Below are 24,412 nucleotides of genomic sequence, written 5' to 3' on the forward strand. Positions count from 1 at the left end.
ACAGGGGGGAAGGTGGCTGGAGCATCTCAGCTGATTACAGAGCCCGGGGGAGGGGATAGACACACCATGTACTGATTTATAATAGAGGAATATGATGGGGCAGTTTTGATGGGGTAATTCTGATGGGGCAGTTTTGATGAAGTAGTATTTGGGAAGCATAAACAGGGCATGAGCGTTGCTAGGAAACAGTGGTTGTAAACACAAGATGCTGAGACACTCCAAATGCATGTGACTTCATCTGCTAGACTTGATAATGCTTGTAGACTCCTCCCACAGTTTTCACACTACAGAGACAAATAATATACCGAAACGAGCGGATTGTTCCCGATTGGTGTGCTATTACTTTGTGGAATGTTTTGCCGAATGGTCCACGAAATGACGTTTTTGCGGCGAAATTGGTCCCATAGGAATGAATGGCGAAATGTTCAAAACTAGAGTGGGAAGTGACAAAAGCTGACAACCCCATGATCAGCCAAAACATTATGACCACCCCATGATCAGCCAAAACATTATGACCGCCCCATGTAAAAAAAAAAAAAATATTTTTGAAAAAAAAAAAACATTTTTGAAAAAAAAAAAAAAATATTTTTGAAAAAAAAAATATTTTTGAAAAAAAAAATTATTTTTGAAAAAAAAAAATATTTTTGAAAAAAAAATTTCTTTTAAAAAAAAAATTATTTTTGAAAAAAAAATATATTTGAAAAAAAAAATTATTTTTGAAAAAAAAATTACTTTAAAAAAAATAATAATTTCAAAAAAAAAAATTATTTTTGAAATAAAAAAATTCATTTTTGAAAAAAAAAATTACCTTTGAAAAAAAAAATTACTTTTGAAAAAAAAAATCATTTTTGAAGAAAAAAAAACATTTTTGATTAAAAAAAATTCATTTTTGAAAAAAAAAATTACTTTTGAAAAAAATGTTCAGCTCTTTCAGCGAATGATGGAACTTTTTTACTACTATTTATACTTTTTAAAATATTAAGCTTTTTAACACTTTTCGCAGTTACTCAAGCCACTCCACCCCACCCAGTTACTCCGCCCACTCCAGTTGTAGAGGCAAGAACACTTTTCACAATTTCCCCAGAAATTGTACCTTTTCTAGTTCATCAATCAACATCCATTTGTGGAATTTTCACTGTTTTAATATGGACTTTTTTGCACTTTATTGCATGGACAATTATGCACTTTATATGTTGTTTGATTCAATCATTTTTGATATTTGTTTATATTTCAAGATTCAGCGCTGCACTCTCATATTGATTTTTGTGCACATTCATAAGGGGATGTGATCAGGACTAGCAGCTGGTCTTTTGCATACATTTCACACACACACTGTGTTTCTAGTACATATATAATTAGTTTTGTTTTTTGGGTAGCTCGCAAGACTATCACATTAATATACGTCACTGTACAGGCATTGTTGGATTGACTCTACAACTGATTTATTCAATAATCCAGAGCCAGGTGTACTGGCCAAATGTTTCAAGATATTGCAGAGCAGTAATCTCTCCTGTGGAGACCAAGTCCACTGAACTGTAGCCACATTCAAAGCAACTGGAGAGACTAGCAAAAAAAAAAAAAAAAACACTCTTAATATTTAAAAATATAATGTATTGGACTATTGTCCACCTGCTGTGTTTGTTGGTGGTGATTTGGTCTGATCTGTCAGCTGGTCTGGCCCTATCCTTTCCGGGAACTGCGATGTGCATCGTGGGTATATCCCCCCTCCTCCTCTGTCTCTCCTGACGCGGGGTGGACAGGTGCCTTTGCACTGCACATCAACGCCACGCCCCCCACATGTGCGGCGTCACCTTATGTGGCACTGCTTCGGTGGCGTTTCATTTTTCCACCTACGTGCTACATGAGGGGTTCTTGGGCGCTCATTGCCAGGCGGCCATGCCGTCCAGGTGGTTACGCCTCCCCCTCCCTCTGCACGTTGCGTGACACTGGAATGTACTGTGGCTGCGCCCATATAAGTCCATGCTGGGTGGCCTAGTGTCCTGGTTTGGCTCTCTCCTTCACTATGCACCCCTTGGAGTTTTCATATCCTATGAGGTAATTATTATTTTCCAATTTTCACAGAAGCCACCATGTGCTGGTTCTTGCCAACACCCCTGAGCCCCAGAAGATCCAACACCTTGGATGTTTGTCCGCCTTCGGTGGTGCTCGAGGTTGGGTTGCGGTTATGGATTACATTCCCACAGTTCCCGTGAACGGTGTTCCCGGTGGGATCCCAGCCCTCTGCAATGCACCTCCAGCACACAGCCATACTGTTTGTAAGTAACATCATGGGGCTTGTTCCTAGTTGATTTCTAGCAGTTTCCCCCTGATGTGTTATGGTCCTCATGGGAACTTTTGTACTATATTTCAGATCACGCGCTTGCTCCTGAACAGTGGTAATTATCCAGCCACGAAAACACATCGATCTAACTATAAGCCGCGTTTAACCTTTTGGTTTTAGGATCTACAGTACATGTAACATACTATGAGGTTCTATTCCATTGTAATCTATGTGGAGGAGATAATCTGGAGGTTATACCTAATTAACCATTTTGGAATTGCACTGTACCATCCCATATTTGCATATGCTATAATATACATGAATTATAACAAGATATTTATTACTACTATGAATTTTTGTTTAGTACCCAGTTACCTACAGATCTTTATGAACATTAAATATGATTATGTATATAAATTATCTACTTAAGGACCGAGCCTCTTTCTGAGATTTGTTGTTTACAAATTAAAAACATTTTTTTTTGCTAGAAAATTACTTGGACCCCCAAACGTTTTTTTTTCTAACACCCTAGAGAATTAAATGGTGGTTGTTGCAATACTTTCTGTCACACCGTATTTGCACAGCGGTCTTACAAGCGCACTTTTTTTGGAAAAAAATACACTTTTTTGAATTAAAAAAAAAAAGACAACAGTAAAGTTAGCCCAATTTGTTTTTAGATTGTGAAAGATAATGTTACGGCAAGTAAATTGATACCCAGCATGTCACGCTGCAAAATTGCTCCCGCTCGTGGCATGGCGACAAACTTTTACCCTTAAAAATCTCCATAGGCGACGTTTAAAAAAATTAGGGCTAGAATTATTGCTCTTGCGCTACCGATCGCGACGATACCTCACATGTGTGGTTTGAACATCGTTTTCATATGCGGGCGCTAGTCACGTATGCGTTCGCTTCTGCACACGAGCTCGTCGGGACGGGGCACGGTTAAAAAAAAATTTTTTTTTTCTTGTTTATTCTACCTTTTTTTTTTTTTTACATTTTTACACTTTTTTTTTTTTTTAATGTGTCACTTTTACTACAAGGAATGTAAGCATCTCTTGTAATAGAAAAAAAAGCATTAAAGGACCTCTTAAATATGAGATCTGTGGTCAAAAAGACCTCAGATCTCATATTTACACTAAAATGCAATAAGAAAAAAAAAAAAATTGTCATTTAAAAAAATGAACCTTTAAGAGCTATGGACGGAAGTGACATTTTGACATTGCATCCACCCTGCAATGATATGGAGAAGGGTGGGCGCCATCTTCCCCTCACTCGTCTCCATGTCAGGCCAAGGAAGGACCCGATCTCCTCCGCCACTGCCACTGCAATTGCAAAAACCCTCGATGAGCCTGAAAAAAAGCGGCACATGAAGATCTTTGTCGTTGATGACTATGGACCCGAAATTTACCTCTCACAGAGAGGTCAACACTAAATGGACAGAGCCTATCTGAAACAGAAGGAAGTCCAGCGGCTTAAGATCTAAGCTAGACCGTATGTCCCCATTTGGTTTTGGGACCACTACCGGTTGTTTCTTTCCAACAATAATGAGCCCATACCTTCTGCTCCAAGAGTCAAATGCAAGGCAAAAGACTGACAACTCTGTGGCAGACCCAGAAGGCCCAAAGAGGCGTACCTAACCTACCAAGCTTCTCCCGGGATGGAAGCCTATATCTCGCTTATCCCCAAGTCAGAAAAAGACCACACATTGTGTAGTAATTACCGGACAAATTTCTCTTACAAATATAGACATTCGTCTATATGCTAAGATTATTGTTAATAGGTTGGCACCTAAACATATAAACTTATATCAAACCGGCTTCACAATGGGGAGAGAAACGAGGGATAAAATAATTAAAACACGCACATTAGTAGAATATGTTCAGAAAACCGCCATCCCAGCATGTCTTTTGTCGGTAGATGCTGAAAAAGCATTTGATAGGGTAAGATGGCGGTTTTTGGAAGAAACCTTAATTCAACTGAGGATTGGACCAAATATGCTTAGTAAAATTATGGCATTATACTCCAATCCTAGGGTAAAAATACAAACAAATGGAATGCTTTCTGATTATATAGAATTAACAAACGGCATTCGACAAGGATGTCCCTTGTCCCCACTGTTATATGAGTCGGTAATGGAACATCTTACCACGGCAATACGGAATAATGGGGATATTCAAGGGATAAAGGTTAAAGCCCAGGAATATAAACTGGCAGTATATGCGGATGAATTGTTAATATATGTCACCAATCCAATTGTTACAATACCTAATCTTATACAGGAATTTAAGACATTTGGGAAAGTAAGTAGTTTTAAAGTTAACTATGATAAATCTGAAATGTTAAATGTATCTCTAACAGATAAAGTACAAGAACTTCTTCAAAATGATTTTCCCTTTAACCACTTGCTTACTGGGCACTTAAACCCCCCTCCTGCCCAGACCAATTTTCAGCTTTCAGCGCTGTCGCACTTTGAATGACAATTGCGCGGTCATACAACACTGTACCTAAATGAAATTTTTATCATTTTTTTCCCACAAATAGAGCTTTCTTTTGGTGGTATTTAATCACAGCTGGGATTTTTATTTTTTGCTAAACAAACAAAAAAAGATGGAAATTTTTGAAAAAAAAAAAAAATCATGTTTAATAGTTTGTAATAAAATTTTGCAAACAGGTAATTTTTCTCCTTCATTGATATGCGCTGATGAGGCAGCACTGGTGGGCACTGATAGGCTGCACTGATGGGCACGGATAGGCACAGTTAAGGCGGCACTGATAGGCACAGATAAGGCGGTACTGATGGGCACAGATAAGGTGGCAATGATGGCCACTGATGGGCGCTGATGGGTGGCACGGATAGGTGGGACTGATGGGCACTGATAGGCACCACTGATGGGGGGCACTGATGGGCGACACTGATGGGCACTTATGAACACTGATAGGTGGCACTGATGGGCAGCACTGTTGTTGCACTGATGTGGGCGCTGATGGGTGGCACTGTGGGCACTGATGGGTGGCACTGTGGGCACTGGTAGGCGGCACTGCTGCCTATTGCTGTGTCACAGATGATCGCCGTGATCGGGACTGATGTCCCGATCACGGCCGCCGGTGATCGGGTTTTTTTTCAGCGCAAGGAGGAAAAATAGCAGATTACCGGCTCTGTTTACATCACATGATCAGCTGTCATTGGCTGACAGCTGATCATGTGGTAAGGGATCGGGACCGACCCCTTACTCTGATCTGTGATCAGGCGAGTCTCAGACTCGCTGATCACCGAGCGCGCCGTGCGCACCCTGCAGGCCGCTCGTGCACGGGACGACGTCAATAGACATAGTCCCGGTAATGTAGACCTGCGCTGTTGCCGTCATTTGGCAATGGCCCGGATCTGAAGTGGTTAAATGGCAAAAAAAAGCAATAAAGTATTAAGGGATATGTAATCCAAGATACTTGACTGATTTACAAGAATTAAATCACGCTGTGATAATTGGTAAAATCATAAAAGCACTTCAAAGATACAATAAGATAATTCATTCTTGGATAGGAAGAGTAAATGTAGTAAAAATGGATATATTGCCTAAACTATTATACGTATTTCAAGCTATACCTATAACCCTTCCAAAAAAATAAATAACACAATTAAGTAAGGCTATAGGAAATTTTATATGGAATCAAAAAACACCAAGAATAAAAAGAGAACTCTTAATTAGAATAAAAAAAGATAGAGGTTTGGCATTACCTGATTTTGCAATATTTTTACAGGCTGCATCACTGATAAGGATAATTGAATGGTATCATAATACGGATAATAAACAATGGATAACTCTAGAGGAAGATATAATAGGACTGTAATTAGAATCCCTTCCATGGATTAAACCACAATTTCATCCTGGAAAAAAAGAACTAACTATATTTATGTTAGCAACCTTAAAAATATGGGATTTCGTATTGAAAAAGGGGAAACTCTCTACAATGAATAGACCTATGACTGCATTGTTCTCAAACCCGCAATTTCCACCAGCAGTAACAGCAGCTAATTTTATTAAATGGAACAGGTTGGAGAACACAAGATTAGTTCAGACCCTAATAGAAGGTAAACTTCAAAAATTGCCGGAAATGGGGCCTGAACATAATAATAAATGGATACAATATTACCAATTAAATACATATATTAAATTACTGTCACAGCAGTGCAAGATTGGGAGACCATTAACTAAATTCGAACAATTGTTAATTGAAAAACAAAAGCCGGCCCATAAGCTATCTAAAATATATAAACTCTTACTTCCTACGGGACCTCTTAATGAAATAACTAATATTAACAAAATGGGAAAACGAATTAGAGAGTCCGATTTCACTATTAGAATGGGAGAAAGCAATCTTACTAACGCATAAGTTATCAATAGCAGTTAAGCATAAAGAGCGCAACTATAAAATCATGATGAGATGGTATTGGAGTCCAGTAGATTTGAATAAAATAAATAAGGATAATACAGAGAAGTGTTGGAGATGCCTAAGGGATAAAGGAACAATGATACATATTTGGTATCATTGTCAGATGGTGACTGAATTCTGGTATAAAATATATGAAATATACAAACTGGTATCTGGAGATGCAACCAAGCGTTAAGGTCTCAATACTATCGATAATACCTGGATCATTGAAACTTATAAAGATGGATATTCTTCACCATATGATAAATGCAGCTAGGACGATAATAGCTCTAAAATGGAAAGAAAACAAACGGTCCTACAATAGTGGAATGGATATGTGAAATGAACGAAATACAATATGTGGAAGAGCAAATAAGGAGAGAGGGGACGGAAAAGGACCAAAAGCCCACAATCTGGCAGCTATGGGAAAAGACTCGGACTTCGATAAAAATGAATCAATTTATTTGAAAGGGAATAGAAACCCCCGTAGAGACTGGAGTTTTCTCTTTTTTTTTTTTTAGAGGAAATTAAGATAGTGATGAATGATAGACAGGTATGAATAACAACATAGAATGTAAGTATGGACAAGTAAGATAGGAATGAATGAAAGGTGTGGGTTAATGGTATTTGGACATTGTAAAGAAATTATGTCAGATGAGTAAGTCGGAAGTGGCTATTAGAAATTACGATGATATTTTAAGAAGAGGATGTTATACAATAATATAATGTTCAATTTGGGGGTGACAGATATTTATATGTATTTGTATAAATTGTTTAAAAGAGATTAATAAAGAATGACTGAAAACAAGCTTCTGCCGGCTAAAGATGGAGCAAAGCACCTCAGAGACTGCCCTAAGATCTTCTGGCCTGACATACTCTCAAAATACAGCAGCCTCAGATGCCTCCCTCACACAGGTGGGGAAAAGCTTACAGCATCTGGTATTCCCAGGCAGTCTCTAATCCATATACTAAGGAGGCTTGATTCTGCTTAGGCTTCGATCAACAGAAATCAGGCATGATTAAGGTGATGCGGCCACAGTCCAACGGACGAAAAATGAATGCGTCAGAAAAGACTGCAATGAAAAACACCACAGTGGCTAAGATGTACCTGACACCACTGTCCATCAGGAGATGTGGACACCGCCAAATCACTGACCCTGAGAGCGGTGCACCTGCCTCCCCCGGCTGCCTCTCTTTTCTGGAACCATTTAACTGGTATAACAGGTAAATAATGGAACAACTAGGTTAGCCAACCTAATACCCAGTCCTCCAATGATGCAGGTCTAAAACAACGTTGGTTTACCGATATTCAACCCCTTAGGTTTGTAAGTATGCAGGTACCCAGATATGCCGTTATGTAGGTACCTACTAGGTATGCAAAAATGCAGGTATACAAGTATTCTTGCCGTTCATGCATTTATGTATGCAGTTCAAGGCAAATAAGCACATATGTATACAGTTCAATGTAAATAAGTACGTACAGTATCTCACAAAAGTGAGTACACCCCTCATGCTTATATAACAGTGTAAATTTGCTGTCCCCTCAAAATAACTTAACACACAGCCATTAATGTCTAAACCACTGGCAACAAAAGTGAGTACACCCCTAAGTGAAAATGGGCCCATTTTCCCTCCCCGGTGTCATGTGACTCGTTGTTACAAGTTCTTAGGTGAGAATGGGGAGCAGATATTAAATTTGGTGTCATCACTCTCACTCTCTCATACTGGTCACTGGAAGTTCAACATGGCATCTCATGGCAAAGAACTCTCTGAGGATCTGAAAAAAAAGAATTGTTGCTCTATATAAAGATGGCCTGGGCTATAAGAAGACTGCCAAGACCCTGAAACTGAGCTGCAGCACAGTGGCCAAGACCATACAGCAGTTTAACAGGACAGGTTCCACTCAGAACAGGCCTCGCCATGGTTGACCAAAGAAGTTGAGTGCACGTGCTCAGCGTCATAGCCAGAGGTTGTCTTTGGGAAATAGACGTATGAGTGCTGCCAGCATTGCTGCAGAGGTTGAAGGGGTGGGGGGGGGTCAGCCTGTCAGTGCTCAGACCATAAGCCGCGCACTGCATCAAATTGGTCTGCATGGCTGTCCCAGAAGGAAGCCTCTTCTAAAGATGATGCACAAGAAAGCCTACAAACAGTTTGCTGAAGACGAGCAGACTAAGGGTATGGATTACTGGAACCATTTCCTGTGGTCTGATGAGACCAAGATAAACTTATTTGGTTCAGAAGCATGTGTGGTGGTAACCAGGTGAGGAGTACAAAGACAAGTGCGTCTTGCCTACAGTCAAGCATGGTGGTGGGAGTATCATTGTCTGGGGCTGCATGATTGCTCCCGGCACTCGGGCGCTACAGTTTATTGAGGGAACCATGAATGCCAACGTGTACTGTGACATACTGAAGGAGAGCATGATCCCATCCCTTCAGGGACTGGGCCGCAGGGCAGTATTCCAACATAATAATGACCCCAAACACACCTCCAGGACGACCACTGCCTTGCTGAAGAAGCTGAGGGTAGAGGCGATGGACTGGCCAAGCATGTCTCCAGACCTTAACCCTATTGAGCATCTGTGGGGCATCCTCAAACGGAAGGTGGAGGAGTGCAAGGTCTCTAACATCCACCAGCTCCATGATGTCGTCACAGAGGAGTGAAAGAGGACTCTAGTGGCAAAACTGTGAAGCTCTGGTGAACTGGAAAATAATGGTGGCCACACAAAATATTGCCATTTTGGGCCCAATTTTGGCTTTTTCACTTAGGGGTGTACTCACTTTTGTTGCCAGTGGTTTAGACATTAATGGCTGTGTGTTATTTTGAGGGGACAGCAAATTTACACTGTTATACAAGCTGTACACTCACTACTTTACATTGTAGCGTTCAAGTGTCATTTCATGTTGTCACATGAAAAGATATAATAAAATATTTTAAAAAATGTGAGGGGTGTACTCCCTTTTGTGAGATACTGAATGTATGCAGTTCAAACTAAGCATATACGTATGCAGTAGATATGAAAACATGCCAGCATGAGTTTGAGTAATATGCATTTAAAGAAGCATGTGATTATGGAAGCATGTAAGTATGTGCTTATGCAAATATGCATTTAGGCAAAACACGAAAGCGTGTGTCTATGCAAACACGCGCCCATGGAAACGTGCATTCACGCAATAAGCAAGCATGCATTTATAAAACATGGTTATGCAACATATATCACACAAACACGTATCTATGCAACGTGTTTATCCAAACATGCGTAAATACGCAACATGTGTCTATGCCAACATGCATCTATGCAAATATACGTTTTTGCAAAATGCGTTTACACAAAAAATGTATCTATGCAAACATGCGGTTATGCAAACATATGTCCACGGATACATGCGTTTACGCAAACATGTACCTATGCCAACGTGCATTTACGCAAACATGTATCCATGCGTCTACGCAAACATGCATCCATGCAAACATGTATAACTATGCAACATGCATACATATTTATGTACACATGTCTATGCAAACACGAGCCTATGAAAACCTGTGTCTCCGCAACACGCGTCCACGCAAACACGCGTCTCAGCAAACGTGCCTATCCAAGCATGTGTTTATTCAAGCAAGCACGTGTCTATGCAACATCCAATGCAGCCCCTATGCTGCTTCAAACAGCTTAAAACTAAGCTCCTGCAGACCAAATGCATGCTATTCTGGAGACAGCTCCTTAAAGTACACAGATGCCCATGTTCGTTCAAATATGTGCTTAAGCCACATGTATCTATGCAACATCTATGCAAAATATGTGCTTATTCAAACATGCGTTTAAGCAACAAGTTTGCAAGCATGTATACACTGCTGCATCTGCCCAACTGCACTTGGCCCCATACTAGTTTTGCAGGATTAGCCAAGCACATATGCATCCCATACAGCCTTTTTTTCTGCTTCAGAGCAGCCTAAAAGTAAGCTTCTGCAGACCAAAAAGTATGCAGTATATAGTCATGACTTGTCTGGCCACACATTTCTCCCATAGTGAAAACTCACACTTCATTAGTATCCATGGGCTGCTTTTATGTCTCATGAGGCCCTGGTGAACCTGCTGTCCACATGGTAAACATGGCCGCCCCTCCACTTCCTGCCTATATAGAAATAGGCCATACTGAGTGAGCCTGCGCCCTCTAGTGGCTGGAGGAGAAACAACAGCCCACTCTCCTAAGAAGTATACAGAGCATGATTAAACAGCACACTGCCCCCAGTGGCCACTGAGAGATGGGGGATTTTAATTATCCAGACATAGACTGGGCGGAGGGAGCCGCGCATTCATTTAAGGCTCGCCAGTTACTTAATGTCTTGCAGGAATATTTTATGGGTCAGATGGTAGACGCACCAACTAGAAATAAAACATTACTGGATCTACTGATTACCAACAATACAGACCTGATCACGGATGTGGAAATACGGGGCAATTTAGGTAACATCGATCACAGGTCAATTAGTTATAGTATAAATCACACAAATAGGAAACATAAAGGGAATACAAAGACACTGAATTTCAAAAGAGCCTTCTTCCCTAAATTACAAACCTTGCTAAAAGGCATAAATTGGGATAAAATATTAGGAACAAGAATACGGAGGAGAGATGGGTTTGCTTTTAAAGAATATTAAATTAGCCAATGTATCCCATTGGGTAATAAATTAAAAAGAGCGAACAAAAGTCCTGGATGGCTTAACTCCAATGTAAAAATACATATAAAAGCAAAGGAGAAGGCCTTCAAAAAATACAAGGTTGAGGGATCATCCTCAGCGTTCAGACTTTATAAAGAATGCAACAAGAAATGTAAGGGTGCAATTAGGACAGCTAAGATAGAACATGAAAGACACATAGCGGAGGAGAGCAAAAAAAAAATCCCAAGAAATTCTTTAAGTATGTAAACAGTAAAAAAGGGAGGACAGGCCATATTGGCCCCATAAAGAATGAGGAAGGACATCTGGTTACAAAGGATGGGGAGATGGCGAAGGTATTGAATTTATTCTTCTCCTCAGTCTTCACGAGTGAATCGGGGGGCTTCAGTGACCAAAACTGCAGTGTTTATCCTCATGACACAACACAGGAAGCACCTCCATGGTTAACAGAGGACGGAATTAAAATTAGACTTGAGAAACTTAACATTAATAAATCACCGGGACCAGATGGCTTGCATCCGAGGGTACTTAGGGAACTCAGTCAAGTGATTGCCAGACCGTTGTTCCTAATTTTTACAGATAGTCTATTGACTGGAATGGTACCAGCTGATTGGAGAAAAGCCAATGTAGCACCAATATTTAAAAAGGGCCCAAAATACATCCCTGGGAATTACAGACCAGTTAGCCTAACATCAATAGTATGTAAAGGGATGATAAGGGACTATATACAAGATTTTAGTAATAAGAATGGTATCATTAGCAGTAATCAGCATGGATTCATGAAGAATCGTTCTTGCCAAACCAATCTATTAACCTTCTATGAGAAGGTGAGTTGCCATCTAGATAAAGGAAGGCCCGTGGACGTGGTGTATCTGGATTTTGCAAAAGCATTTGACACAGTTCCCCATAAACGTTTACTGTACAAAATAAGGTCCGTTGGCATGGACCATAGGGTGAGTACATGGATTGAAAACTGGCTACAAGGGCGAGTTCAGAGGGTGGTGATAAATGGGGAGTACTCAGAATGGTCAGGGGTGGGTAGTGGGGTTCCCCAGGGTTCTGTGCTGGGACCAATCCTATTTAATTTGTTCATAAACGACCTGGAGGATGGGATAAACAGTTCAATCTCTGTATTTGCAGACGATACTAAGCTAAGCAGGGCAATAACTTCTCCGCAGGATGTGGAAACCTTGCAAAAAGACCTGAACAAATTATTGGGGTGGGCAACTACATGGCAAATGAGGTTCAATGTAGAAAAATGTAAAATAATGCATTTGGGTTGCAAAAATATGAATGCAATCTATACACTGGGGGGAGAACCTCTGGGGGAATCTAGGACGGAAAAGGACCTGGGAGTCCTAGTAGATGATAGGCTCATCAATGGCATGCAGTGCCAAGCTGCTGCTAACAAAGCAAACAGAATATTAGCATGCATTAAAAAGGAGATCAACTCCAGAGATAAAACAATAATTATCCCACTCTACAAGACTCTGGTCCGGCCGCACCTGGAGTATGCTGTCCAGTTCTGGGCACCAGTCCTCAGGAAAGATGTACTGGAAATGGAGCGAGTACAAAGAAGGATAACAAAGCTAATAAAGGGTCTGGAGGATCTTAGTTATGAGGAAAGGTTGTAAGCACTGAACTTATTCTCTCTGGAGAAGAGACGCTTGAGAGGGGATATGATTTCAATATACAAATACCGTATTGGTGACCCCACAATAGGGATAAAACTTTTTCGCAGAAGAGAGTTTAACAAGACTCGTGGCCACTCATTAAATTTAGAAGAAAAGAGGTTTAACCTTAAACTACGTAGAGGGTTCTTTACTGTAAGAGCGGCAAGGATGTTGAATTCCCTTCCACAGGCAGTGGTCTCAGCGGGGAGCATTGATACCTTGAAGAAACTATTAGATAAGCACCTGAATGACCACAACATACAGGGATATATAATGTAATACTGACACATAATCACACACATAGATTGGACTTGATGGACTTGTGTCTTTTTTCAACCTCACCTACTATGTAACTATGTAACCAAGACCAAACAGTCAGATCTTTTTCATTTTTTTTATTTTTTTCAAAAAAGAGTAACTGCAAAAATACAGACTTACCATTTCTGCCGCAGGACTCTGAACATAACAGGAGTCCAACCTTTACCCATCACAGCGGGCTTTGTCATAAAAGACCTTCAGGGACTGGGTCCCCCTTAAGTTGGGGTCCACTCCCCTGGACCTGTATAGCACCCTGTAGGAAAGCACCTTGGTCAGAATAAAAACTGTACAAGGTTCAATTATGCAGGGTCCAGCGCCGTAAGGCTGCACTACAGGCAAACCTCAAAGAAACTTCTCTCCTATCCAATGAGGCTCGGGTACAATCCATTTTGGCTGACAGCTTTTTTTAATGGATCTGATTGAAGGCCATGATTCTTAATAGAACCATCCAGACCTCCAAGTATGCTCCAAGAGCACATGTATCACACCAGTGACCACCACCTTACAGACACTGGTGAAAAAACTGAGGTACTTCCTGTGTAGGAGGGGTTATATAGGGGAGGACTTCCTGTTTGATTGATCTGCCAGTGTCCATTCACCTACAGGTGGCATATAACCCACATAGTAATTACTATGGCTTCTCTGTGTCCTGTGATGTACGATTAAGAAATTAGATTTAAGTGAAAATAAATCTAAAAGCAACCACGCCAGCTAGTAATTTTTGCCCCTTCCAATCAAGTAAACCCCCCCCCCCCCTTTATGCAAGATGATGCTTTAATACACAACTAATAGATAATAAGCAAATACAGCTTTAAAATAAGGGCTATTCTAATTCCTTGCATTATACCTACAAATGATTTGAGCCATTATAGTCATTCTAAGAAAAGTCAGGAATGCAAAACCCACCTGAAGAAGCCTTTGCAGCCTTCGCATGTCATTGCATTAAAGTGAAATCCAGTTGCTTTGTCTCCACAGACACCACATATTCGGGGTACATTCTTGTCAAACTCCATGTCAGGATCAGGGATTGATGTGCCAGCTGCCATGTAATCCATTACTGAAACAGACAGATGCAATACATTACTTAAGAGATAAAAATAGAGAGAATGTATTTAAAAAAAGACACTCACTATTATTTTCTAAGATTAAAGCCTAACTTCACGTTTACCTTCACTTTAAATTTGAGCCAACTTGGTCAGATAGAGGCTGACCTGTCTGGGGGATATCTAGGGTGAGGAGGGGGACCTGTGTAAGTTCACCTTACAGAGTTTTCTGTAAAGGAAAGGAGAACTTACACTTTAATACTTTTTTGGTTTTCAGTATATCATCATTGTAATGTCCCTACCCACCTTTTTGAATTTCAGTTATTTTAAATATGGAGGATGTGAAAGTTTGCTAGAATGATGTGCATGCCGATGCAATCTGTTTTTTTTGTTTGTTTTTTTTTATCAAAAAGCAAGTTTTTTTTGTACATATATAACAAGGATAGGTAAAATAGTCAGTGCAAGGTGCACTACAAGCAAAAAGAACGAGTACATTGACAATGTCGTACAGAAATGAACATTTGAAATTTTTTAAAGGTAGCTTAAACATAAAAGAAAATTACAATAATAAGGTACGTCACATAAAAGAAGCAATATGAAAGGAGGGTTACACCATCTGCCGGTGGATATATACAGGACAAAAACGTGAACGTATAAGCCTGAATTAGAAACGCCCGTAGGGTGAGCAATGTACATCTATACCAGGATATAAAAACATGTCACTGGAAGTTATTCTGCATCTGAACAGGTAGAGGCCTCTTCCATCGGTCCCAGATTTTGTGATATTTGTTGGGACATCCCTTATGTCTATAGAGCACCCTTTTGTAGGGAAGACCCCAATCCAGGTTTTAGCAACTTGCATTCTACCTGCAAAGAGCGATTCCTGCAAAAAAGTGTTCAGGTATTTATCCTCCTCTGAAGTGGGGAGGAGGCCTAACAAACATTGGCGTGGGCATAGGGACAGAGGGGAGTCCACTCGGTCATGAAGAAATTTAATCACCTGTGTCCAGTATCCCTGAATGGGGGGACAGGACCATATCAGGTGATAAAAAGTACCTCTGGGGTCTCCACATTTAGGACATGCTGAGCTGTGGTCCAATCTGAACCTGGAAATACGAGTGTGTGTGAGGTAAGAAAGGTGGAGAATATATAGGTGCGTGAGGCGGTCAGATAATTTGGGGGAGACAGACTTGCAGGCTCCCAGGATCTCGTACCATGGGTGGTGGGAGATGGCAACAACAGAAAAACATAAAATATTGAAATTGAAAATATTGAAATACGTTTCTTGGAATCTTGGCCGATAATTATCGTGAAGCTACTCTAGGCTAGAGGTAGAGTCAGGGAATTGAGAGTCGAGGGCATGTTGGAGTTGGAGATGATGAAAGAACAATGCACTTCAATACATAAAACGTGATCACAAAGAATGAAATAATAGGATTTTTTAAAACAGCTTACCTGTAAAATCCTTTTCTTTCGAAGGACATCACGGGACACAGAGCCACAGTAATTACTGATGGGTTATATAGGTATCACTGGTGATTGGACACTGGCACACCCTATCAGGAAGTTCAACCCCCTATATAATCCCTCCCCCTTGCAGGGATACCTCAGTTTTGTAGCCAAGCAATATAGTGTATTAGAAGAGGGGTGGGACCTCTGTGTCCCGTGATGTCCTTCGAAAGAAAAGGATTTTACAGGTAAGCTGTTTTAAAAAATCCTATTTTCTTTCTCGAACATCACGGGACACAGAGCCACAGTAATTACTGATGGGATGTCCCAGAGCAATGCTACCTGAGGGGGGGGAACCACGACCAAGTAGGGTGCAATCAGACCTGAGGACCCTGTACTGCTGCCTGCAGCACCCTACGCCCAAAGGCGATATCCTCATGCCTTCTCACATCCACCTGATAGAATCTGGTGAATGTATGAACTGAAGACCAGGTTGCGGCCTTGCAGATTTGAGCCATAGAGGCCCGGTGATGCACTGCCCAAGAAGCACCAATAGCCCTTGTGGAATGTGCCCCGATCTGAAACGGAGGAATCTTCTGTTTCAAACCGTAAGCTTGAATGATCAACTGTCGAATCCATTTAGAAATGGTAGCTTTTGACGCTGCCTGTCCTCTATTGGGACCCTCTGGCAGCACAAACAAAACATCCGTCTTGCGGATCTGAGTAGTTGCCCCTAGATAGGCCTTAACTGCTCTTACTACATCCAACGAATGTAGAGATCTCTCTTCCGGAGAACAGGGATCTGGAAAAAAGGAAGGTAGAACAATGTCTTGGTTTAAATGAAAATCAGAAACCACCTTCGGTAAAAAACTAGGATGAGGGCGTAGTACCACTCTATCCTTGTGTATAATCAAATAAGGCTCCTTACAGGAAAGGGCTGCTAATTCTGATACTCTTCTAGCAGAAGAGATGGCCACCAGAAAAATTAATTTCCTTGTCAACAAGACCAAAGGAATCTGACTTATTGGTTCAAAAGGCCGTTTCTGTAACACAGCCAGGACCAAATTCAAGTCCCAGGGGTTTAGGGGCGCTTTAACCGGAGGATTAAGACGCATCACCCCCTGCATAAAGTTTCGGACCAAAGAATGCGAAGCAAGTGGCCGCTGAAATAATACTGATAAAGCAGAGACCTGGCCCTTGATGGTACTCAAGGCCAGCTTCATCTCTAATCCCATCTGTAGAAAATCAAGGATTCTACCTATGACATATTTCCTGGGATGCCAACCTCTGGATTCACACCAGGTTATATAAGCTTTCCAGACTCTATGATAAATCATCCTGGAAGCTGGCTTCCTTGCATTAATCAAGGTAGATATGACAGGACCTGAGAGCCCACGACTCTTCAGAACGTGGGTTTCAATAGCCAAACCGTCAAATTTATCGTTTGTAAGGCAGGATGGAACACTGGACCTTGAGATAACAGGTCTGGGCGTACCGGTAGGGTCCACGGGGAACCCACCGTCATCCTTACTATTTCTGCATACCAAGTCCTTCTGGGCCAAGCGGGGGCCACCAGAAGTACCGACTTCCTTTCCTGCCTGATCCTGCGAAGGAGTCGTAGTAGTAGCAGAATAGGCGGGAATGCGTAAATCAGTGAGAACCGATGCCACGGAATCACCAACGCATCCGTCCCGCATGCAAGAGGATCTTTTGTCCTTGCCACAAATCTGTCTATCTTTTTGTTGAATCGGGATGCAAAGAGATCTACATCTGGAACCCCCCATCTTTGGCATATGGCCCAAAAGACGTCGGGATGCAGAGACCATTCCCCTGGAAGTAACTGCTGGCGACTTAGATAGTCCGCCTGCCAATTCTCTATTCCCGGGATGAAAACTGCCGATATGCATGGCACATGCATCTCTGCCCAGACTAAGATCTGGTTCACCTCTTTTTGAGCAGCTCGGCTCCGGGTGCCTCCCTGATGATTGACATAAGCCACTGCTGTGGCATTGTCGGACTGGATCCTGACCGGACAACCCTGTAGCCTGATAGTCCAGGCTTTTAGAGCTAGATGTATCGCCCGGATCTCCAGAATGTTGATGGGTAAGGTCCTCTCTGTCTTGGACCATACCCCTTGGACCGCAGCCTGTTCCAGAACTGCTCCCCAACCTGACAGACTGGCATCTGTTGTTACCACCGTCCAGGTAACCGGTAGAAAGGATTTCCCCTTCTGCAGGTTTTCGGGTATGAGCCACCAATTGAGGCTCTGACGCACCGCATGCGACAGGTGCATCGGAAAGTCTAATGCCTGAACCTTCTTGTTCCAGGTCGACAGAATACTGTGTTGCAGCATTCTTGAGTGAAACTGAGCATAGGGAACTGCTTCGAATGAAGACACCATCTTCCCTAGTAGCCTCATACAAAGGCGGACTGAGGGACCCTTCTTGGTCCTTACTGTCAGAATCAGCTCTCTCAAAGCAGTGATCTTTGCCTGGGGTAGAAATCTTTTCTCCTGGCTTGTATGTATAATCAGACCTAAATATTCCAGTCTTCTTACTGGTTTTAGGAAAGACTTTTCTAAGTTGAGGATCCAACCCAGGTGTTCTAGATACCTGACCGTGGTCCTCAAGTTTCCATTCAAAGAGGCTACCGACCGGTCTATCAAGAGCAGGTCGTCTAGGTATGCTATGACAGCTATACCCTGAGCCCTTAATCTGGCCAGAGGAGGAGCCAAGATCTTTGTGAACACTCGAGGTGCAGTGGCTATCCCAAAGGGCAGAGCCATAAACTGGAAATGGCGCCCTCCTACCTCGAAGCGCAGAAACTTCTGATGAGCAGGAAAAATGGGCACATGCAGATATGCATCTCTGATGTCTATTGATGCCAGAAATTCTCCTCCCTGCAGGGTGGGAACTACTGTTCGAATTGATTCCATGCGGAAGGATTGAATCCTTAGGAATCGGTTCAGATCCCTTAAGTCCAAAATGGGCCTGACATCCCCATTTGGCTTTTGGACCGTAAAAAGGTTGGAATAGAAGCCCAATCCCTGGTCCTCTGCGGGAACTATCATAATGACCTCCTGCGACAAAAGTCGCTCTAACGCTAGAAGGAGCGACTGCTTCTTCTCTGGGTCTCTGGGAACATTTGATCTGAGGAACCGAGGAGAAGGGAATTCCTGAAACTCCAGCTTGTACCCTAAGGTTACCGTGGAGACTACCCATCTGTCCTGGAAGTCCTCCTGCCAGAGCTCTGAGAATTGTCGCAGTCTTCCCCCCACTCGAGTGAGCGGGGGCGCCCCCTCATGCAGAGGTCTTAGTGTTTTGCCTAGTAGGCTTCTTTCCCCAGGACTTCTTTTGTCCCTGGGGTTGACTCTTGTCTCTGGACCCCGATGGAGGCGGCCGTCGAGACTGCCTGGAGGCTGAAGCCCCCGGCGCTGGGGAAAGAGTCCGTTTGAAAGAGGGACGCTTACTCTTCTTCTTGACAGGTAAGAGAGTGCTTTTCCCACAAGAGATTCTCTTGATATAGTTATCCAAGTCCTCTCCAAACAACCTTGCACCACGAAATGGAAACCCAGCCAGTAGCTTCTTACATGGTGCTTCGGCTGACCAATTTTTCAACCATAGGATTCTACGTATATGCACCAACCCCAGTGAAAGACGGGAGGTTTGCACGATAGAATCTCTAATGGCGTCAACCACAAAGCATAAGGCCGCTGGAAGGTTAGCAAACCCCTGGGCCTGCTGTTCAGGTAATACTTTGATGACCTGCTTAACATGGTCTCTTAAGTATTGACAGACTCCAATCGCTGCTATTGCAGGTTGGGCCACTGATCCTGCTAAGGAGAAAACATCCTTCAATAGGGATTCCATCCTTTTATCTACAGGATCCCTGAGCATCTGAGCATTGTCTACAGGACAAGTCAGGCTATTATTTATTGAGGAAATGGCGGCATCAATAGCCGGAATTCCCCACATTTTAATAAACTTTTCTTCCATCGGATAAAGTGTTGAAAACTTTCTCGGCGGAAAAAAACGTTTGTCTGGGTGATCCCACTCAGAATAAATAAGCTTTTCAAGTAAAGTATGAACAGGAAAAGCATGTGCTGCTTGGAAAGGTTTCAGTGACCCCAAAGCAGAAGAGGATTCTTTAGCAGTTTCAGGTATGGGCAACTTAAATGTGGAGCGGACCAATCCAGTGAGGATCTGCACTAAGACTTTCTCCTCTTGGGAAGTCGCAGAGGGTCCCTCTCCACCTGAATCCTCCGAAGAGGAATCATCCATCCCATCCCGATCCTCTGAAAGGGATTCATCTCCTTTATCCCAGAGCTCCTCTGTCTGAGGGTCTTGGGGAACAGAGGAAAGCCTAGTGCGTTTTCTTCCACTGAGTGAAGACGTAATCACGGCCATTAATCTTTCCTCTAGACCATTAATGGTTGAGGAAAAAACCTCTTGTGTAATATATACAGGGGCTGAAGTGCCAGAAGCAGGTGTAGCCCCTGACCCCAATGGCTCTCCCTGGCTAGCCGTCCCTGGCCCATCTTTAGGGGGGAAGGATGCTGCCGACAGGGGGCCCTCAGAACCTGAACGAGATCCCCTAGTGTCTCTGGTTCCTGGGGTGCTTGAACCTCTTCTACCCATAGTGCAAAGCAACAAGGTGTGAGGTATACAAATGAACACTGTCCGCTGAGCGATGTAGTCTGGCTAAAAGCCTTGCTACCCAATGCTCAGTCTGGTGTTACTTCAGTAAATGCTGCCTAGGAGAATGCCTGTGTCCCACCTTACATGCGACCGTCAGCTCTGTGTCTCTCAGAAGGCTGAGTGCACCTGTACAGAGTGCCTTTAATAGCCTGCAGCTGGCCTGAGTGGGAGTCTAAACACTCTGTGCTGACATCCCGCCCCCTCCTCTACCGCCCCCCCCCCTCGAGTTTTGAAAAAAACGAGCGCTTCCCACACTGCCGACTCTCCTGTCATGCTCTGGAGAAAAGGCTGGGGATGGGGGGGGGAAGGAGGGAGACTGGTAACAAGATTTGCCTGAACGGCTATCTTCAGAGATGGTGGCCATTAGGCCACAGAGCCCGGGTGGTATAACCACTTTCTAGACCCCTGTGGCCCCTCTCTAGCCTGGGGGGGAACATTCAAACATGAGAAATCCCCCCATCCACCTTACCTGCTTGCAGCCTGCTTGATACGCTGGGACATACACAGCGATTACAACACCTGAGACAGACATTCAGCATGTGTAGGTTTGTGCTCTTGGCAGCCCCCGGTGGTCACAATAGGCATAGCATGCATTTACCTTAAAGGAGAAAAGCCACTAGAACTCAAAAATTCTGTGGAATCTCCTCTTACCTTATCCAGCCGCAGGGTGCTGTTTACACAGACCCAATCTTCACCTCTCACGGTGGGCTCCGTTTGAAAAAACCGTCAGAGACTGGGGCCCCCATCAGTAGGGGGATCCAACAGTTCTGGGACCGTAAAGCACCTCGCCAGAAATTAGGAAGTTTAAAGCCATTTTCTGATCTGCGGGGTCCAGCTCTCTAAAAAGAGAAGCATTACGGGTAAAACCTCGTTTCTTCGGACACGAGGCCCGGGTACCATTCAATTCGGCCATGAAAAGACACTTTGAATGGATCCGGTTCGCCTGGCTTGCCCCAGTATAGGATCTTAGGATATTCCCTTTGGAGCTCAGCACAGGACATCTTTACACGTCCATCACCTAAGACACTGGCGTAAAAACTGAGGTATCCCTGCAAGGGGGAGGGATTATATAGGGGGTTGAACTTCCTGATAGGGTGTGCCAGTGTCCAATCACCAGTGATACCTATATAACCCATCAGTAATTACTGTGGCTCTGTGTCCCGTGATGTTCGAGAAAGAAAAAATCGCGTGATAACAGGGCATCTATAGGCATTAGCAATTGGTTGCTAATGCCTATAGATGCCCTGTTATCACGCGATTTTATTTCATTCTTTGTGATCACGTTTTATGTATTGAAGTGCATTGTCTAGCACTTTTTTAGCTTTTAAATAAAGCTTCCTTTTTTAACCGATTCATGCCCTATGTGGAGAACTTTTTGCGCTTATCTCCCCTCATGAATGGGACCCTGCTGAGCCTCAGCCATTTCTCTTTGTATACTCCTTCCATCTGAGAGAGAGACTCCGATTGACCGGGAACTTCCATACCACCGAACGGTGACTGTCGCCCTGGATGTGACTCCCCATCAGGACTTCTCCAGCCGGATACCCTTGGGATCGTTGAATCCCTCAAGCCTGTATGACACTCCACCATACGGTGACTGTGTCCACCTCTTCTGGTAAGGATATTCATTTCTACCATTTGCAGTCTCCACTTGGAACTTAGAAGATTCATGTGTAGAGTGTCTCCCCATACAGAGTCTTTTCCAGCCCCCACTCTATGTGGAGTTGCAACACCATCCATGCCCATGAATCTCCATGTGCTTTTGGATTAACAGATGATCCACCATGCATTTATGGACTTTTTTCTTAATGTGTTTACATATTAGATGTTCACTTATTACACTTATTACCCAACAGGTATAGATTATCTCTTCAGCACTTTTCCACAGATATATGTTGCAAATGTAAATGCACATCTTTAGCGCTGCATGTGTTTTTTATTTTATGTATCTGTACACTGCCTACCACATTGTTACATGCTGGCAGCTATCATTCACACATTTTTTGTAATAGCGCAATTATTGTTTGGTTTTATTAGTTAATTTGTAGACCCAAATAAACCCCAAATTGCTTGACAAGCTGTAAAGTAGCTGTTAGAGAGGGGCCAGCATCTTCCAAATAGAGGAGCATGTCATCAGCATATAAGCTGATGACTTCAGTAACTGAGCCCATACGGAGACCCTTAATGGCTGAATGTGCTCTGATGGCAATAGCGAGGGGTTCCACGGCTAGGGCATAATGCAGCGGGGATATGGGACAACCTCGACGAGTACATCAGGAAAGGGAAAAGGGATCCCAAACCCTACCATTTACCTGGATACTGGCAGTGGGGGCCTGGTATAGCAGTTGGAGCCATTTAATGAAGTTTGGGCCAAAGCCAAACCTCCGAAGACATTCCCATAAATTACTCCACTCCACTGAGTCAAATGCCTTTGTGGCATCCAAATTGACCATCACCCTAGAGCCAGTATTATCATGGGCAGAGGTACATGAAAAGCCACTCAAAGGAAGCCTTGAATGAACTCCTAAAATACAAGGCTTGTAAATGGATGAGCAGCACCCAGCCTCAGTACTCCTCTGTAGACAGATCAGCCCTGATGAAAGCAGTGGGCCTGCTCTTAAAGAGAATGGGAGGACTCGGCTGACTAGGCCCTGGCACACTGGGCAGTAGGGTGCATATGGGGCCTATCAACACAAAATGAATAAAAATATTTTTGAGCAAGTCTCTTGGATTAGGGTTCATAAAAAAAAAATTGCAGGGATCATTAACGATCGTAGTAAGTTGTTTGACCAGACTTGGGAGCCTTGGGCGACCTATATAAATGCTTATATACCCTTATGCAAGACACCCAGTATGGTACAAGCACGGGACCCATCCCTTTCTACACCAACTTTCTTTTGAACCTAGGTCTCCTCGTGTCTCCTAAATTCAAATTTTTTCTGATTATCCTCTTCTTTCTTTTCCTTTTGGACCCCTTGTTGTCTCCCTTTACAGTGACATAGTATTTTGCACCGATCAGGATTGCCTTATGAATAACTTGTTGTGTAACAAGCTCTGTAGCAATACCAAGGGCCTCCATATACACTACTGTGCATTTCGGGGGTTGTGGTTATTGGTACTGCCTTCAGGTCTCCTAATTTTTGTTTATAATTTTGCAATTATACCCTTATGTTATGGATTTATGATACGCGTGTTGTTTTCATCAATGTGCTATTTTAGACATGTTACGGTTTGTCTATGCTGAGATAAATAAAAATTTTGAACGTTAAACATATTTTTGAGCAAAGATGGACTTTAATAGACATGTCTGCTGGTGTCACATTCACAGCATGGGTTATTTTTCTTGCTGGTAAAATAGAACCTTCTAAAGACTAGATACATCCCAGGTGGTATACTCTAGTGAAAAAATGAGATGAGATTATTGTCATGTGGCCAATCTGCCTACTTCTTACCCAGTAGGGAAACAGCACAGGAAATATTACCAAAGGGCATGACTTGGACAATATTTTAAACCCTAAGTTCTGCCAAAATAAAAAAACAGAAAAATCAGCACAAGGTACATAACTTACAGTCAAGATGGGCCACTTGTGCAGACTCCTTTTTGGTTAGATCAGGGGTCTCCAAACTGTGGACTGGGGCCAGATGCGGCTCTTTGCTGGCCTTTATCCGGCCCTTGGGGCACCATTTCATCCACTGGCACCAACAATGGGGAATCATTCTTGTTGCTGACACCAACAATGGGGCAGGCACTATTCCTCCAACTGACACCATTAAAAGGGCACAATTACTTCAATTGACACCAATGATAGGTCACTTGTCCTCCCACTGACACCAAAAATATGGTATTG

The 24,412-nt window shown here is 42.7% G+C and overlaps 1 protein-coding gene across 2 annotated transcripts in view; it reads right to left on the reverse strand.

Moving 5' to 3' along the window:
• VDR (vitamin D receptor) overlaps positions 1 to 24,412 on the reverse strand; it is a 315,543-nt gene that overhangs the window by 151,405 nt on the left and 139,726 nt on the right. For both annotated transcript variants that reach the window (XM_073613663.1, XM_073613662.1), the window contains one exon: positions 14,282 to 14,432. In XM_073613663.1, coding sequence (XP_073469764.1) covers positions 14,282 to 14,430 — 149 coding nt within the window. In that variant the 5' untranslated portion in view covers positions 14,431 to 14,432. The remainder of the gene's footprint in view (positions 1 to 14,281; positions 14,433 to 24,412) is intronic.

The sequence above is a fragment of the Aquarana catesbeiana genome, linkage group LG02 (assembly GCF_042186555.1).
Source record: "Aquarana catesbeiana isolate 2022-GZ linkage group LG02, ASM4218655v1, whole genome shotgun sequence".
Lineage (NCBI taxonomy): Eukaryota > Metazoa > Chordata > Amphibia > Anura > Ranidae > Aquarana > Aquarana catesbeiana.